This window comes from Globicephala melas, chromosome 5, assembly GCF_963455315.2.
Source record: "Globicephala melas chromosome 5, mGloMel1.2, whole genome shotgun sequence".
Classification (NCBI taxonomy): Eukaryota; Metazoa; Chordata; class Mammalia; order Artiodactyla; family Delphinidae; genus Globicephala; species Globicephala melas.
In genome coordinates, this window is record NC_083318.1 from 70,369,428 (window position 1) to 70,387,543 (window position 18,116).

General features: G+C 38.2%; 1 protein-coding gene across 4 annotated transcripts in view; it reads right to left on the reverse strand.

Moving 5' to 3' along the window:
* The window catches only part of CORIN (corin, serine peptidase), a 254,774-nt gene that overhangs the window by 38,025 nt on the left and 198,633 nt on the right, over nucleotides 1–18,116 (reverse strand). For 3 of the 4 annotated variants that reach the window (XM_030880459.2, XM_060299302.1, XM_060299301.1), the window contains 2 exons: nucleotides 17,767–17,896; nucleotides 1,890–2,006 (listed from right to left, as the gene is read on the reverse strand). In XM_030880459.2, coding sequence (XP_030736319.2) covers nucleotides 1,890–2,006; nucleotides 17,767–17,896 — 247 coding nt within the window. The remainder of the gene's footprint in view (nucleotides 1–1,889; nucleotides 2,007–17,766; nucleotides 17,897–18,116) is intronic. The other variant, XM_060299303.1, reaches the window with a different exon arrangement.

Sequence of the window (18,116 nt, forward strand, 5' to 3'; positions counted from 1 at the left end):
CCTGTATCTGTTAATCCCATACTCCTAATTTGTCCCTCCCTCCATCCGTTTCCCCTTTGGTAACCATATATTTGTTTTCTATGTTACTGAGACTTTCAATGTTAAACTGTGTATCTATGATTAGCTGACAGGAAGAAGGGGATTAAATTCATCCCATGTAACTCTAGATGGCAGGATCAGAATCAGTAGGGAGAACTTATAGAAAGAGTGCATTCAGGAAAGGAAGAACTTTCTAAAAATTAGAGTTTAGCTTTGAAGGCAAGAACATGGTTTAAGCATCTATCAATGTGGCTGCACAAGAGAATTCAGCTGAGGGTACACTAAGTTTTAACCACAAAGTCTCTTCCAAGCATTTATTCACAATGCAAATTTAAAAGAAAAAAAACCATGTTGGGACTGTCAAAAATACTATGACATGCTTAGAATCCTAGATATGTCAGAAGAAAGAAAAACAACCCTATGTCATTTCCACATTCCTTTTTGAAGATCTACTGTATTTTCATTTCTTGCTAAATTTGCATGGGGATATGTGTATACAATAAATTATATAATACAGAAAAAGCACATTTGTGTTTTGCCTTCTCACAACCTGAAGTCGTATCTCCTCCTCACTTTCTATTTCGTTATCCTTAGTTTGTTTGTAACACTTCCAAATATCTGAAATTCATTTTGTTTATTACTAGCTTAGAGTCTCTCTGTCCAGCTCTACAATGTATGTTTCCTGAGACCACTTCTACATCCACTTCTACATCCCTGCAGAGCTTAACAATCAACCCAGCATAGAAGAGATACAAATAATTAGTTGTTATTTGTTAGATCTTAAAGTCATAGCTTTTAGGAATAGGAAAAGACCAAAGACTATGTGTCTCAACTCTTATTTTAAAGGAAATTGTGGTTTATAGGATCACACATCTACTTAGCAAGCCAGGACTAGAACAGGTCCCCCAACTCCCAACTTAGAATGAGTTTATCTATCTATCTATCTATCTATCTATCTGACCTGAAAGGGATTTTCTGGCAGTCCCAGTTTGGGGAAACAAATCACTGTTGAAAGACTCAGGTCATTGGAGGAAGTGCTTCAGTTGACAACTATTCAGAAATTTGGTTGCAAGTTTGGTCTATGGGGAAAATGTCAAGACATTCTGAAGAGAAATGGCCCACCTTTAGTTTTACTCTTTAGAATTCTTATGTACTGATTTCTCTAACATTTGTTAAAAGCTTTGGAGTCAGATAAACTTGGTTTGAGTTCAGAGACTATCACTTATCATCTGTGAGCTGTGAATTTTGAGCAAGTTATTTAAATACTCTATAGCTATGTCCCTATAATGTAACAAGCACTAAATGAGTGTTAATTCCCTCAATTTACCTTTCTCCTGCACCCCTACCCAAGATGAGGGAGGCAATGTTGCCATGATTTTTTAGGGGAAATTTTTCAGAAGTGTATTTTCAAGGTTACTTGATTATAATTTTATTTTGTGTCTGTTTTTTCCTCAGGCTCTCCAAGTTTTATCAGTTGCCATTATTTCAATTTCTTCTGTTAACTAGTCCCATGTAACATCTATAGAAAGTGTAGATATTAAGAATTTATTTTTAATAGGATGTGAAAAAAACTCCAAGATTAGAACCCAAGCTCCTCCTCCTTAACCACGATAGTTTCTGCAATCATCATTAAAGAAAAATGTAATTAGCCAAGAGAAAAAGATCTATGTCTACAAAGAAGAAAAAAAGCCAAATGATGTCGAAATATAAAGGCCCATAGCTATTCTATGGAAGCTCTTTTTTGATGTGACAAATGTGGATTATCTTAAATTAGAAACAGAAGAAGGGCCCTGATGATGGATGTTTGCTCCATAATCCACTCTACACAGCTCTAGTGATGGGTGTCTTACCCTTTTACCAGTAGTTCATGCAAAGTGGTCCCATTAAGGCTTTCCCAGTCGGAGTGCAATGTCAGCCACTGCTGGTCTCGCTCCTGTTCCTGTATCACCTTGGTCACAGATGGTTCTCTGACAGAAGGGCAAATACCAGATAAATATTCAAAGTACAATGACCTTTGACCAGGCGATATCATTATTTAGCACTTACTCTCTTATAAAAAGAAGCATTAAATTATCAGCCAATATTTCAAGAGGGGGATTAGTATTGGAAGAAGTTTGGCATGTAATGTGATCAGCAAGAGGGGAAGTTACTAAAAGTATCCTGAAGCAACAAACGTCCACACTGTTACAGCTATTTTAGTCATTCTCTCTGCTGACATGTATTTGAACTTTGTGAGGTGTCGGAATTCTAACATATACGATGTAGAAGTTCCAATACCTAAAAAACAAGAGCAACTTTAGGCAGGGATCAAAAGTAAAATAAAATGTATCTGCCTGGAGTATTTTTTCCTTCACTTTTTTTGCCCAGTGTATTCCTGCAATAAAGCGATACCTTAAAATAAATAATAAGTAAAGAGAATCAATGGCCATGTAGTGTCTGTTCAGACAGTATAAAACTGCAAGCGGAATTTTTTCAACATACTGCAGAATCTTTATGCACTAAAAATTAGGAAGGTCTCTAGAAAGTAGAGACAGGAGTTAGACAACATCATTTTGCTGTTTACCCATATTCTCACTCAAACTCTACCAGTACTTTCCTATCAATGTCTCATTCAATCATCAAATAAATATGCTTGTACCCAAGATGTACCCAAGATTTAAAACCTTAGGTTTCAAAAGTGTTTGCGTTTTTGTGTAAAATATCCTATTCCTCATGAAATAACTGGTTTACTTAGGCAATCCATATTTGAAGAAAATCTTTTGGATTTTTATCACCTGATGCTATTAAGGGTAGCAGAGGTAGAGGAATTCATTTTAGATAGGAGGAACGAGGGCTCCTTCTGAATCTGGAAGTAGGAGAGAAGGAAGCAGGTACTTAGTTGGATTTGGAGATGGGGAGAGAATCCAAGAGAATTCATCAAGAGAATTCAAATCAGACAATCCGATAATCTTTTCTTTTCAAGTACGAGGGGGGCTCCTCGAGTGAAGGTGGGGTGGTGGTGGCAGGGGTGCATGATGGTTAGGAAAGTGATGTGTATATGAAATTGTTCCCTGGTGGAAGTATTTGGAGAAACACATCAAAGATAACTTCAAAAGAATGGCAAGCAGTGCTAAGGATTCAAATGAACCTGGAAATCTTGAAGTTGTAGTAGCATCAAGTCTGTGAGCTTAGTGACTTTCTTTTTTTGATAATGGAATGCCAATTTTTTGTAAAAAGGGGGGGCACAGGAAGGGAAGAAAAGTTAGATTCAGTGGCATTGAAAGAAAAATTATCACTTCCCCTGGTCATCGATTATTTTAAAACTACTGTCATTACAGAATAGAAAACAAAAGAAACAAAAACCTCCCCAAATCCAGTTATTTTAAAAAGAATAAAACCCTCTAAAGAGAAGACTTGAGGATAGAATAAGAACCAAAGATTAAAAACAAAACAGAGTCCTTAATCATGGATGAATTCTAATCATTTGATTTAAAAACAAATGGCATAAACCCTGCCCATGCTTTAAGAAGCATCGCACAAGCTTTAATTTATTTAGATACTTGAATGAACTGTTTTATATTTGAAGATGTCACAAAACCTACTGCAAAATGAGAATTCTTTCCTTCACCAAAATGAGGCTCTGGCTTTAATCCCAGAAGTGCTGTATGCAGAGGCACAGTGGGATGGAAAATACAAAAATCAGAGGCCACACACACCACTCATGGTGTTTCTCTTGACACCTGCATCCTGAGAATTCCTTTTTGCAGCAGAACAATCTGTGGCCTCCTAAATCCAGGCACTTTACTCGCAAAAAGCCAAAGGAAGATCAGCTTCAGATTTGTTATTTAATGAAATCATTCTTTAGGCAGATATTTACAGGGCAACAGGGACTTGCACGGGGACAAGCAGCACAGGATTTGCACTGATGCTAGATAGGAAAATCATTGCAAAGGACGCTTCAGTCTTTCAACTCCCGAGGTCCCTTCAGTCACCTCAAGGGATGTTTTTGCATTTCATTCATTAACCTCCAACAAGAAAGGCAATTTAGCCTGAATCTCTCAGTTACACCAAGCGGAAAATCTAAGAAATTCATCATCAACAAGAAGGGAGAATCATTACAAAAGTTAGTTTCCCATGAAATTCTTAAACCCTAGCATGCTTCTCATGCACAAAAATAAATCTTTCAGCCCTAGAAATGTCATCTTATGGCCCATTAAAAAAATATCAGCGAATCCATATGTCGGCTTCTGCCATTATACAGAATCTGAGCATCTGTGTGGTTTCAACTTTTATTTTTTTCTTTAAATAATTTTTAAAATCATGAAAGTAATACTTATACATGGAAAAAAACCAAACATTATAAATGAAAAAATGTCCTTCCCATCCAAGATGTATAAAAACCATCACTGTAAATAGCATTTGAGTATTCCTGCCAAGCTTTTTCTGTAGTCCTTGTACATACACCCCTCTTTTTTTAGTCTATACACGTTGTTCTGGGTGGTGTTGATGATGCTTTCGTTTAATGATTTATCTTGGAAGTTTTTGCATAATAATAGCTAGATAATAATAATAACAATGATATTATTATTATTATTAACTAATAACTGTTTTCTGTAGGGCAAGCACTAAGAGATTAGTAATTTGTTTTATATTATTTAATCCTCTCAACAACTTTGTGAAGTATGCTTTATTATTATTCCCCATTTTGGAGATGAAAAAATTGAGGCAACGCGAGAATAAGTAATTTTCCCGAGGTCACACAGCTCTGGTATTGAGTCCCTTTGGTCTGACATCAGAGCACCACTTCTAACACTATGAACACTATGCAGCCCTCCTCAATTAAGGGCACACACCGTGTTCTTTCCATAGCTGCAAAGTGTTCCATTTTATGGATGTACATTTACTTTACCAATCCACTATTGAGGCTGTTTCCAATTTCTGGCTATAACAAAAAAGCAGCTGTTAATACTCTCGACCATTCACCTTTGCTTACATGCACACATGTGACTTGAGGATAAATTCCTAGAAATAAAATTATTGAATCAAAATGTAAATTTTTTATGAATTTCCCCTTCAAAGAGTAATGTCAATTTACAAACTTATCAAGAGTAGGTTTGTCTATACTTTTTAATTTTTGTAACTACGTACATAATGTAAGTCATGCTATTAAAACATATCTGGAACTTAACTGCTCAAATTTTGTTTAACAGTTGGTGATTCATTTGACTTATCTTTTTCCATATTATATCAAGAGACCAATCTTGTTGGGTAGAGAGCAAAAGAGCAAAAAAGCATCTTGCTAGTGATGAAGTATCAACGTCACTGTATCCTAAGGGAATCTGAGCAGGGAATGCAGTCAGACCCAAAGGCTTCTAGAGCAGCTATGAAATCATATACAGAGAAGGAAATTTAAGCAACAATCTACTCCAGTGCCCTCTTTTGACAGTGCGAGAAAACTAAGACATAGACCCAATCCCAAACATTTGAGGAGCCCAGAGCGAGAGTATAAATGGAGGCCCATATACTATATGTCTACATATTTAGATATTATAAATCAAGTTAACAAGCTGTTAAAGAAAACATATTCTATCTTCCCATCTTGATCAACATATCTTTTAGGTTCAAATATAGAATTCTTGGACTCCTTGGAACAGTGGTTTTCAAACTTTAGCATTCATTAGAATCAACTGGAGGACCAGTTACAACAAAGATTGTTGGCCCCATGTCCAGATTTCGAGGTTTGATAAGTCTGAGATGGGGCCCCCAGTTTGCCTATCTAACAAGATGCCAGGTGATACAGATGCTGTGGTCTGGGACCACACTTTGAAAACAGTTCACCGGGCTCCAGGTGGGCATACCTCTGGTGGGCAGACTCTTTGCCCCGTGAGGTGAGGCACAGCTAAGAAGAAAGACCAGAGTGGTCCCTCTAAGTCAGGGTTTCTCACCTTTGGCACTACTGACATTTTATGCCAGATAATTATTTGCTATGCGGGGCTGTCCTGGGCACTGTAGGATGTTCAGCATCACCCCTGGCTCCCACACACAAAATACTAGTATCACCACACCACTCCTGGACTGACAATCAAAAAGGTCTTCAGACATTTCCTAAAGTCCCCTCGGGGCAAAGTCACCGCTGGTTGAGTTCTGGGGTCCAGGGCAAAGCCCCTCTGCTCTGGGTCTAAAAGCAGTACTGCACAAAGAAGCAAGAGAATTTCGCTCCAATCTGCTTCCTGAAATGTGTGGCCGTAAGACACATATAAAAAATGTATAATTCCCCCATACCCACTGAAATGAGAGAACATATCTAGAATTCTGAAACATCCTGATATTTTGAAAGGAAGTCTATATTTTAAGGCTTAGGTGAACAATCAGATCTCTAGACAACTTGGCTTATTCTTATCTCACTCTCAGGTCACTTGGTGTTGAGTAACGAGGCATTCCATGCTTGTATTATAATTACGTAGGGGCTGCTTACCTAAAAAATGAAAGGCAGCACAAATCCCACAAAGCAAAGGGCTTCTTTACTTTTGTCAGCAAGACAGTAGTGCAGGACTTACCTAGACATGCCACACATTCCAGTGGAAGGACCAGGTCTTATTCTATGACATCTATTGCTCGGGAAAGTCATGAGTCCTCAACCTCAGTATTGATGGTTAGTCTTGAAATACAAATGCCTTGTGTAGTGGATAAATTATTTGCAATTCTAAATATCCTCCTCAGAACCTGGAACCTTTCTGTTAAACATTTCGTATCTGATTTCAAAAATCTTATCTTAAACCCTGTCATGTTATTGTCTCTGTTTGGTTCCTATAGTTTAGACATGTTAATATTAAAAGCTAGTTAAATGATTTTGCCAGGTAGAAGGAAGACCTAGAAATATTGACAGAAAGGCATCATAGGTTGCAAACAAACACAAGTGAACGTGACCATAGAATCGTTCGTCTGGTTAGATAGCTCAGCTTACACTTTATACAGCAAAACTCCCGTCAATAGAAATGTTTCAAAGAAAAGCATAAAGTCTGAGCTTATTTTTCCAGTAAAATAAGTATTTAAAAATATTTTTTATTGTAATCTTAACTGAAAATATATAATTTTATCCATTTATCTACCTCAAAGGTAGAGTATAATAACTGTATTAGGCCATGATTTACAGGTACAAGTGACAAAAACTATCTCAAAGAAAAGAGAAGCTATAGATTATAAAATTAAATTATAGACTATTCATATTTCATAAAAAAATCAATGACATAATCCATTTCTAACATACAATAAATTGAAAACTATAGCTATTAAATATATATTCTCATTCTCATATAAATTAGAAAATAAAACTAGTAAAGCACTATTTAAAATAAACATTTCATTAAAGATATAAAAAAATTAATCAATCATAAAATTAAAATGTCATTTGATCATTTACAAGATTTCAATCTTATATTGTAAAACAAACTCAATAAATGGTGTTAGGTTGTAAGTATATTTTTGAGCAGTAAGTATATACCTCTTTCAGAATCTACAGTAGTCCAAGTATTTCCTTCTGGCTATTTTATCTTCAAAAAAAGATCCCTTTTCTTTTTTGATAACTTGGAGGAAAACTTTGGGGACATGTTTTTTTTTAATTTTTAAGAGACAGAGACAACATTGTCTTGAAAGAAACTTATTTAGTTGTTTAGAAAATGTTTCCTGTTTGTCTTTACCTTCTTTTAGTTCATCAGTGTAAAACTAAAGATTACCAGTTTCAATGACAATATGCCATTTTTTATTCCACTAGTTCAGAAAGTCTTGGAACCAAGGTAGAATTTAGTTTTCTAATAGAAGCTTTGCTTCGTCAATTGCTCTTTTCTTCCTCATCTTGATATTATAGGCATAGAGAAAGTGCATCTTTATTCAATTCAAACTTTTAAGGCAGAATATGACTGTCTGGGTACATTACAAAATAAAATAATTCAAACTTCAGGGCTTTAAAAAATATTCAGTTAACAGTATTACACCACCACCAACAACAAAAATCAGCATTTTAGTACCTAAAATAGTGCCCGAATATCTGAATATCAAAAAGTAGAAATGTAATCAATCACTAAAGGGATGTGGATGGTCTTCAGGATGGCTGGTGCCTGGGGACCAAGCACCTTCATGACTCTCCATCTCTCATCTCCACTTCCTTCAGTGGGAGGGAGGAGGACGAGGTGGGAGGGTGGCTTTAATGACCTCCAAGTGACTTTTCCACAAGCTAGGGGACAGGCTGTCTGCAGCTCTAAACTCAAATCCTTCATCTTTGTGACCAAAAAGGAAAGACGTCTTCTCTCCCCAGTCCACTTAAAACAAATCTTATTGAAAAACTTTAAGTATCACAAAACCAGTCACTGTAGCCCAGGAGTGAGGTCCTTTGATTAGTCCAGCTTGGGTGAGGTATTACCTACCCCTCTACCAATCACTGAGGCCAAGAAAAGTGGGTCATGTACAAAGATGGCATCCCCCTTTGGGATCCCAAGGATAGAATGGGAAGTGAAGCAAGTCCCAAAATGAAGGGATGCAGGTCCCAAAGGAAAAGGAGGGAGGCAGAGAGGCAACACAATAAATGTCTGCTACAAGTGACTTTACTTGAAATTTTTTAGTTCAAAAGATTACTATGCCTCAGAGTCAAGATCTACATGTTCTTTTGTTAGCTTCTGGAGGATGTAGGAAGAGTACAAGATTGGGTAGATATTAGACTTATGTTCATGAATGACACAATGGGTTAATCAGTGAGTGTTCAGTGAACTCAGTTTACTCATTGCCAAAGGAATATCACCCTGGCAGAATTTAAACAAATGACACAGTCAGATGGACAAGGGTTAAAACTGATGATTAATAAGGTTAATAAGCTGGAATGGAAATGGAGACAACATACTGGTGTTATATCAGATGGAGTCCCTCCCTAAAGGAGTTTCAGTGAGAGGAACAAATTCCAAACATGTGAAAAAATAATTTCTGATACCAATAAATGCTTTGAAGAAGACAGAGTAAGCAAATAGAGAGTACCTTGGTGAGTGCGGAAGCTGCTCCAACTAGGGTTGTCAAGGAAAACCTTTGTAAATAGTTGACATACAAGCTTACAGACACGAATGATGAGATGGAGGTGATCCTGTTAAGGTCTAGAGATCAGCCTTCCAAACAAGAGGAACTGTGAAGCCAAAGCTCCCGAGATGCGAATGAGTTTGCAGCACTGGAATATCAGCAATAAGGTCAACGTGTGTAACATTTAGCGGACGAGTGGAGAGTGCTAGGAGATGGGGTCAGAGAGTGAGGCAGGGGCCGGATTATGCTTTACAGGCCAGAGTAAGAAATTGGATTTTGATTCCAAACTGTAAAAATAAAATGAAAAGACCAGTGGAGTTGGCATTTAGATAATATCATTACTATCAGTCCTGTCTTGGGGGTAAAAAGCAAGCCAAATTGCAGTAGCTTTCAAAGAAAACATGAAGAAGTTAAGTCATCGCCAGGAGTCTCTGGTGTAGTTCCGAAAGGGGGATGCTGCCATATAAGGACTTCTAACAGAAATAACACAGGTCTTTCTGGTTAATTTCTGGTGGATTCTCAAGTTGTAAATCATGCTCTTACTTACCTAGGACCCATTCATATTCCTGCCAATGGCAATGAACTATGATGACCAGAGAATCTGATGCCCCCAAAGACTTCACAGAGATTGATTCTTCCCCATTCCAAGACCTTCTTGCTCACAATTAGCCCTGATATTTTTGGTGGAAAGGTGTGTTTTGACAATTCTGGAGAACTCATGGCAACCATCTTTGATTTTATAAATCCTGATGTGAATCTATTTTTTAATGGTGAACATTTTTATCACAAAATGGAAGGGAAGAGAGTAAAAAAAAATGTGCTTAATCCAGGATCTAGCATAGTTTTATTCCAGTTAATAACGGTGAATTTCCCTACACCACTGAGAAGTTTCCATTTACTTTCATAAGTTATTCATTAACCCAACTGACACAGTTTGAGATTCAGTTTGCTAACAAATAATCCGAATTCTTCGCAGAGCTTGCTGATAGTGATCATGTGGAAAATGCTCTTAGGACAACTGGTAGACTCACCTTCCTCTTGCTTATGAAAGCCTCATACCTAGTGGTCTCATGGAAGACCTTAAAAAATATTTCCTCTTCCTTTAGGATGTAGCACTTTTTCAGGAAAATTCTTCTTCTTCCTTACCTCCGAACAGCATGTACCAGAGAATTCTACACTCACACATTGGACTTTATGATTTTCTTCTCATCCAGGCACTCATTTAACTAGCAGCTTCTTGGGAATGTGTTAAGAAATTAATTTCTCATGCCCAAACCACATGTCTGCCAGAGAAGCTACGAAGCTGCATGTGAAAGAAAACAACACTTCGTGGATTTGCCTCAGCTGACGTCTACTTAGAATAAGACAAGCATGTACTTATTACTATATGTCTTTTCAAAAAGTGAAAAACAGGGCTTCCCTGGTGGCACAGTGCTTGAGAGTCTGCCTGCCGATGCAGGGGACACGGGTTTGTGCCCCGGTCCGGGAAGATCCCACAGGCTGCAGAGCGGCTGGGCCCGTGAGCCATGGCCACTGAGCCTGCACGTCCGGAGCCTGTGCTGCGCAACGGGAGAGGCCACAAGTGAGAGGCCCGCGTACCGCAAAAAAAAAAAAAAAAAGTGAAAAACACTTAGATCCTGGTCGTGCATGATGAATTTCCACCACCACCACCTCCTCACTGCTATCCACTTAAAAATCCTACAATAAGATCACAAGGTGAGGTTAAGATCTACCACAAAACACCTACATAAAGCAATACTAAATGGGGTTTATGTTTAAGAAGCTGGTTGGCCACATCAGTCATGGCATTTTTACTGAAGAACTGGGTGCCATAGGGGATCTACTCCTAGTACCCAAGAGATCTCTTCCACTTGCTTGGACTTACATCCTAGCTCTGTATTTTTCTGCAAGTAGCAAAGTTCCTTGGCCTCTCTAATCCTCAGTTTCTTCGTACATAAAATAGAAATAACAATACTACTTGTCTTATAGGATTACAATGTGGATAAACTGAGATAATACTTATCAAGTACTCAGAACAGCCTGGCATGTAATTAAGGTTGGCCATTATTATTTTTTTTATTATTATTTTTTTTTTGCAGTACGCGGGCCTCTCACTGTTGTGGCCTCTCCCGTTGCGGAGCACAGGCTCCGGACGCGCAGGCTCAGCGGCACGGCTCACGGGCCCAGCTGCTCCGCGGCATGTGGGATCTTCCCGGACTGGGGCACAAACCCGCGTCCCCTGCATCGGCAGGCGGACTCTCAACCACTGCGCCACCAGGGAAGCCCAAGGTTGGCCATTATTATTCTCTGTAACCTATTCTGGGAAATAAATGAAGAATCAAAAAATATATACAAATGATATACAGCTGTAGAATTAAGAGGGATATCGTGTAGTACTGATTTTTAAGTACCACAGGAAATTCAGGGGCAAAAGAGGTCAAGGAGATGAGAAAGTCTTCGCAGAAGTCATGAGCCTTGAGCGAGGCCCTGAAGAATTTGGATAGGGAATGTAAAAACAATGCATCTATGGACACAGAGGCAGAAGCAGGAAGGAATGTGTCTACAGAGCACAGATAAAAGACCAGACAGTACAGAAAGAGCAGAGGAGCACGTACAAGGATATGAAGTTGAAGAAAGACGAGCTAGTTTACGGCACGTCTGCCAGTTGGGAAACTTATTTGGTTAAAAAAAATGTCAAATGAAAAAAGACCTTTGACAGAAAATGATTTATTTCTGCCTTAGTCCTTTCAGGCCTCTATAACAAATTGCCATAGACTGGGTGGCTTATAAACAACAGGGATTTATCTCCCATAGTTCCAGAGGCTGGAAGTCCAAGGTCAAGGTAATAGTAGATTTGGTGTCTGGTGAAGGCCCATTTCCTCAGTCACAGACAGCCATCTTCTTGCTATGTCATCACATGATGAAAGGTGAGAGGAAACTCTGTGCAGTCTCTTGTATAAGTTACTAATCCCATTCTTGAGGGCTCCATTCTCACGTCCCAATCACCTCTTAAAGGCCCCGCTGCTTAATACCTTCACACTGGGGGTTAGGATTTCACATATGAATTTGGGGGGGACATGAACACTCAGTCTATAGCAATCGAACATGATGTTTGTATTACAGCCGGTAGGGCTCTATTAGAAATTCAGTCATGGGATAGTGAGAGCTTTTAGGGAAATGGAGGGACCAAAGATCTCCTAACCCTATTTCCTTCACCAGTCACTGCTCATCCTTCTTTGCTTCTCTTTTTGGCAAAACTTCCCCAAAGAGTTCTACACTTACTGTCTTTTCTCTCTTCCTACTATCTCTTAGGTGTTTGCCCCCTCACTCTACTGAAACTGCTCACATCAATGACATGCACGTTGCTGAAACCAATAGTCATTTTCAGTCCTCATTTTACTTCTCAGCAGCATTTGATAGAACTGACCCTCACTTCTTCCTTTATATGCTTTCTTCAATTGTCTTTCAGGATACCACATACTCCTACTGCACTAGTTGTTCTTTTTCATCTCCTTTGGCTTGCTGCTTCTCTTCTCTGATCCCCTTAATGTTAGGGCTCAGTCCTTGATCTCCTTATCTTCTCTCTCTATATTCCCTCTCTTCGTCACCCAGATCAAAAAATGAACAATATCATTTTTGAATACAATGAATGCAGACCATCAAAAATATGAACAAGAACAAGTGTTGGTGAGGAGATGGAGAAACTGGAACTCTCATGCATTGCTGGTAGAGTATAAAGTGGTGTGGCCTCTTTGGAAAACAGTTTGGCAGTCATTCAAAAAGTTAAACATAGAGTTACCACTTGACCCAGTAATTCTAGTCTTAAGTATACACCCAAGAGAAATGAAAACATATGTTCACACAAAAACTTGTACATGAATGTTCATAGCAGCATTATGCATAAGAGCTCAAAAGTGGAAACAACCAAAATGGCCATCAAATGATGAATGGATAATCAAAATGTGGCTCTATCTACCCAAGAGAATATTATTCAGCCGTAAACAGGAATGGCGTACTGATACATAGTACAACATGGATGAAACTTAAAAACATTTTACTAAGTGAAAGAAGTCAGACAAAAAATAGTTTGCATGATTCTATAATGTGAAATGTGCACAATAGGCAAATCTATAGCGACAGAAAGTCAATTAGTACATTTTAAGGGCTGAAGGGAAGGAGGAATGGAGAGTGACTGCTAATGAGCATGGGGTTTCTTTTTTGAGTGATGAAAATGTTCTGGAATTAGACAGTGATGATGATTACAACCATTTTGTGACCATACTAAAAACAACTGAATTGTACACTTTTAAACAGTGAATTTTATGGTATCTGAATTATATCTTAATTTTTAATAAAACAACTACAAGGTTCTGAACTTCCTTTCCATGGTTTACATGTACAGGACCAGCAATCTGGGCTAGACTGACTACTACAGAGGACTGAATCTGTCTCCGCCGTCCTGGATTAAATAGTTCTTACATGACAAATGAAATGTGAAGTTAGAAACTTTGTCCTGGGAGTACATGTTAGGAAAAATTACAATGTAAATCCTTATATCAGGGACTATTAGGTAATATAATAGATACCATCTTTGCGGTTTTGCCCAAGACACAGAAACATTCTTTGGAAGGATGTTTCTTCTGTTGACAAACTCTAAAAGATTAGGGCATAAAATAAAATTGCAACTAACTCTACAAAGGAAGTTTTGCCAAAATAGTACAGCCTATTTCCAGATGATCTAACTTTTATAGAGGTAAGCTTAGGAGGCCAAGAGACACAGAGAATCACATTCCCTTAGACCAACTTCCTCAGATACCAGATGTCTCAACTGAACATTTGGCAAGTATTAGAGGGCAGTCTAAATTCTGATTTGTACTGTTGATTAAATAAATGCCCATATGTTTCTGATACTGGACACGCAGGTAGCAAAGTCAATATACTGTCATGAGAATTTAGGGGCTTGATTTATACCCTTGTCTAATCAAATAGTCATCATATTTCCAGCTGGGGTGAACTCTAGAGATACCTGCAGATGGGGGTAAAATGTTTTCAGATTCAGAAAAGAACTCTGAATCCTCTCATTTGGACAAGCACTTAGTTGATAGCCTAGCATTTCTGCTGTTAGACATGGAAAGCATGATTTAGGTCTGAAAAACTCTAAGTGCAGGTGTTTTTAATCAACTGCTTCTCTCGTGAAAGCATCTCAGTAGAATCCCTGCAAAAACATGTAATTTGGTGTAGATCTGCATTTTAAACAAACTAGCTACAAAATATACCCCCTGAAGTAGCTGAGTGATCTATTTGGAGTTAAGGTATGTTCGTTTTGGATACTATGTGACAGTGCTTTTCTCTTAAATGTTTACTGAATGATTTAATGAATTTATATTATAGTATCAAGATAGTATGTCTTCCCCACCACATGATAAGCTCTTTGATGATGTTATTCACCTGTGCATCCTCCACACAGCGCCTACTCCTGTATAAGACCCACAAGCTGATGCTCAAAAAAACAAGGAGGAAGATACTGAATAGAATTAGTTGGGGTTGTTTTTAAAACTTCAAGTTTTGGATGCAGAGTATGTTTGACAGTATCAAGGCAGGCCCATGGAGTGGACACTCCACTCCAGAAGCTAAAAGAGGACAACTCATGCCTCTCCCCTCCCTCTGGCAGCTGGAGTGTAGGTCAATGTCTAGCCATGGCCAAAGAGACACTCCTATTAGGGACTTCGAATGTGGAAGAAATGACTCAAAGGTGCAGGGTTACTTAGAGTTAATTTGAAGCACCAGCGGCAGAACTGTGAGTCTGCAGCACAGCAACTGGTCTCCAGGGACAGTGGTGACAGCAGCTTCCTAAGCATCCCATTGCCACAGCAGGAATTTGGCCTCGTCTTGCCCATTTTCTGTGTTCCTGCCCTAGCCTGGTTCTCCAGATCTCTGTCAATTCACGAGCCACCCACGTAAACTGAAGAGTAAACGTGCAGGCAAGCCAGAAATACAAAAACACTAAGGTTACCTTTTGTTCTCATTTACTTTGAAGGTGAATCACTTCTTACCCATTAACTCAGTCAAATAACAGTTATGGTTGTCCAACCATACTGCTCTCTCAAATTTTCCTAGCCCTCCTATGAAATAAAGTTATCTTTAAAAAATCTAAACGTCTATCTTAGATTTTAAATACCTAAGATATTGCAATGACATTTTTCCACTATGTTAAGGAAATGGAGCAAAGAGATTTTTTTCAAGATCCAATATGCACACAGTAGCCAAAGGTAGAGACCACTAAAATGGAGGAATTCATCAATGGATGAACAGATTTTAAAATATGGTGTATCCACACAATGGAATATTATTCAGCCATAAGCAGAAATAAAGTACTGATACATGGATGCATGAAAACATTATACTTAGTGAACTAAATCAGAAAATGGTGATGGTCGCACAACATTATGAATATACTAAATGCCACTGAATTGTAGACTTGAAAATGGTTAAAATGGTGAGTTTTATGTCGTGCATTTTACCACAATAAAGAATTTAAGTCCGATATTCAAAAAAGTAGAAGAAATATAAAGTAGAATATTTTAAACATGATCCATTCCATTTTCAACAGAACAAGGTGGCTTTTGTCAAAAGAATTTTCTGGTTATAAAATCTTTGTAGTTCTGACGCTCCTTCAGAACTCTCAGTGAAGTTATCTGTCATTACATAATCAAGTTTTCTTATTAAGAAATAACCTTGTTGGGAATGTAAATTGATACAGCCACTATGGAGAACAGTATGGAGGTTCCTTAAAAAACTAAAAATAGAACTACTATATGACCCAGCAATCCCACTACTGGGCATATACCCTGAGAAAACCATAATTCAAAAAGAGTCATGTACCACAATGTTCATTGCAGCTCTATTTACAATAGCCAGGACATGGAAGCAACCTAAGTGTCCATCGACAGATGAATGGATAAAGAAGATGTGGCACATATATACAATGGAATATTACTCAGCCATAAAAAGAAAGGAAATTGAGTTATTTGTAGTGAGGTGGATGGACCTAGAGTCTGTCATACAGATTGAAGTAAGTCAGAAAGAGAAAAACAAATACCATATACTAACATATATATATGGAATCTAAAAAAAAAAAATGGTTCTGAAGAACCTAGGGGCAGGACAGGAATAAAGATGCAGACGTAGAGAATGGACTTGAGGAGGGGGACACAGGGAGGGGGAAGGGTAAGCTGGGACGAAGTGAGAGAGTGGCATGGACACATATACACTACCAAATGTAAAATAGATAGCTAGTGGGAAGCAGCCACATAGCACAGGGAGATCAGCTTGGTGCTTGGTGACCACCCAGAGGGGTGGGATAGGGAGGGTGGGAGGGAGACGCAAGAGGGAGGAGATATGGGGACGTATGTATATGTATAGCTGATCCACTTTGTTATAAAGCAGAAACTAACACACCATTGTAAAGCAATTATAGTCCAATAAAGATGTTAAAAATATATAATAAATAAAAAGAAATAGAGTGAGATGCAAAAAAAAGAAAAGGAAATAACCTTGTGTCTGGTGAGAGGAAAGCAAAGCTCCTTCAAAAAGCTTTTAATCTATCTCTGATCACAGTCATATCCCCTTTCATTTAAACACAATAAGGAAGTGGTGAAAATAAAGTATAATTTAATTGATCTTGGCAAATATAATTTTTCCACCCTGGCAAAGTTTAAAACTCCCTTATTATGTCATCAGTTACTCAATTTTCCAAAGATGTGGGACTTTACATGGGAAAAATAGGCTAAAGATGCTGGTATTTACGTAATTCTTCAAACTGGGATAGCAAAAATGGGCTACCAGTTGCTCTCCCATAATTGGATGGCTCATTACTGTAAAATTATTTCAAGTTTGCTCTGTGGAATCCTGGGAAGTGACATTTACTCAATTTTTTATTCTAGAATTTTATAAATCCTTTTTCTTTTATTTCCATCATTCCTATATTTCCCCCAAATCTCACATCCATCATTGGTAAAAGAAAAAAATATATGTGTGTGTTTATATGTTTATATGTATAAACACACTCACATATATATTCTAAGACCTTTCAATTATTGTTTTCCAACCCCAATAGAACTAGAAAAGAAACCCTGCGCCAAGAATCCAACTTTAAAAGTATTGATTTCAGTGTGTTTGTATCAAAGCCAGAGTGAGTGGCTTTTCATTCTAAGAAGCAAAAATGGTGAACTCTTTCCTAATTGACATTTCCTACATTACACAGGGTAAATTGAAATACCAGCAACTTCAAGTTCTATTTCTCAACTTATTAAAAAGATTTGTGTTGCTTAAAAAGGAATATTCAATAACCTCTTGGGGGCGGGGATTGCAAGATTTTCCCATCCAGTTTCCTCAGAGGAAACCATCTTAATGCTTTTTTAAGTAATAAAAGCATTTCATTTCACAAGTCCTTAAAATACAATGACTTCATTTACTTTTAGAGGCTTTATCAAAGTAGGTTTTCAGAAACCTGCACTCTTGAGAGCAGGTGCCTGTAATCAAATACAGTTCTCTCACCTGATCCATTTCCCATGCTTTGGAGGGCTAGGTTTGAGAGCACTAACTCACTCTGCATTCATAAGGAAGATATTATTGCCAAGTTCCGTGAAGCCCTCTGAGAAATTCATCAGGGCTACAAACTACTGACCTTACCCTAAACCCATCTGCTTGCAGGCCAGCTGACTCAACGTCTCCTGCCAGCCATCCGCACACACGTGGTGTTCCATGGCAGATCTGTGAGCGGTCAGGAATGACGAGGAGTTCACATTTGCAGAGAGGGTCACTGAGGGGAAAAAAGGGGGGGAACCCTAATTTAAAACATTTCTTCTCATGACACCGAATGATAACATGCTTTTGCTTTACTTGCAGACATTCATTTTTATTTCTTTTAGCTAAGAACCATTTGGTGAGTTCTTACCCTGTGCCAATCACTGATTGCCATGTGGCAGGGGATGGAAAAATGAATTAGATGTGTTCTCTGCCCTCCATGAACTAGAGGCTCT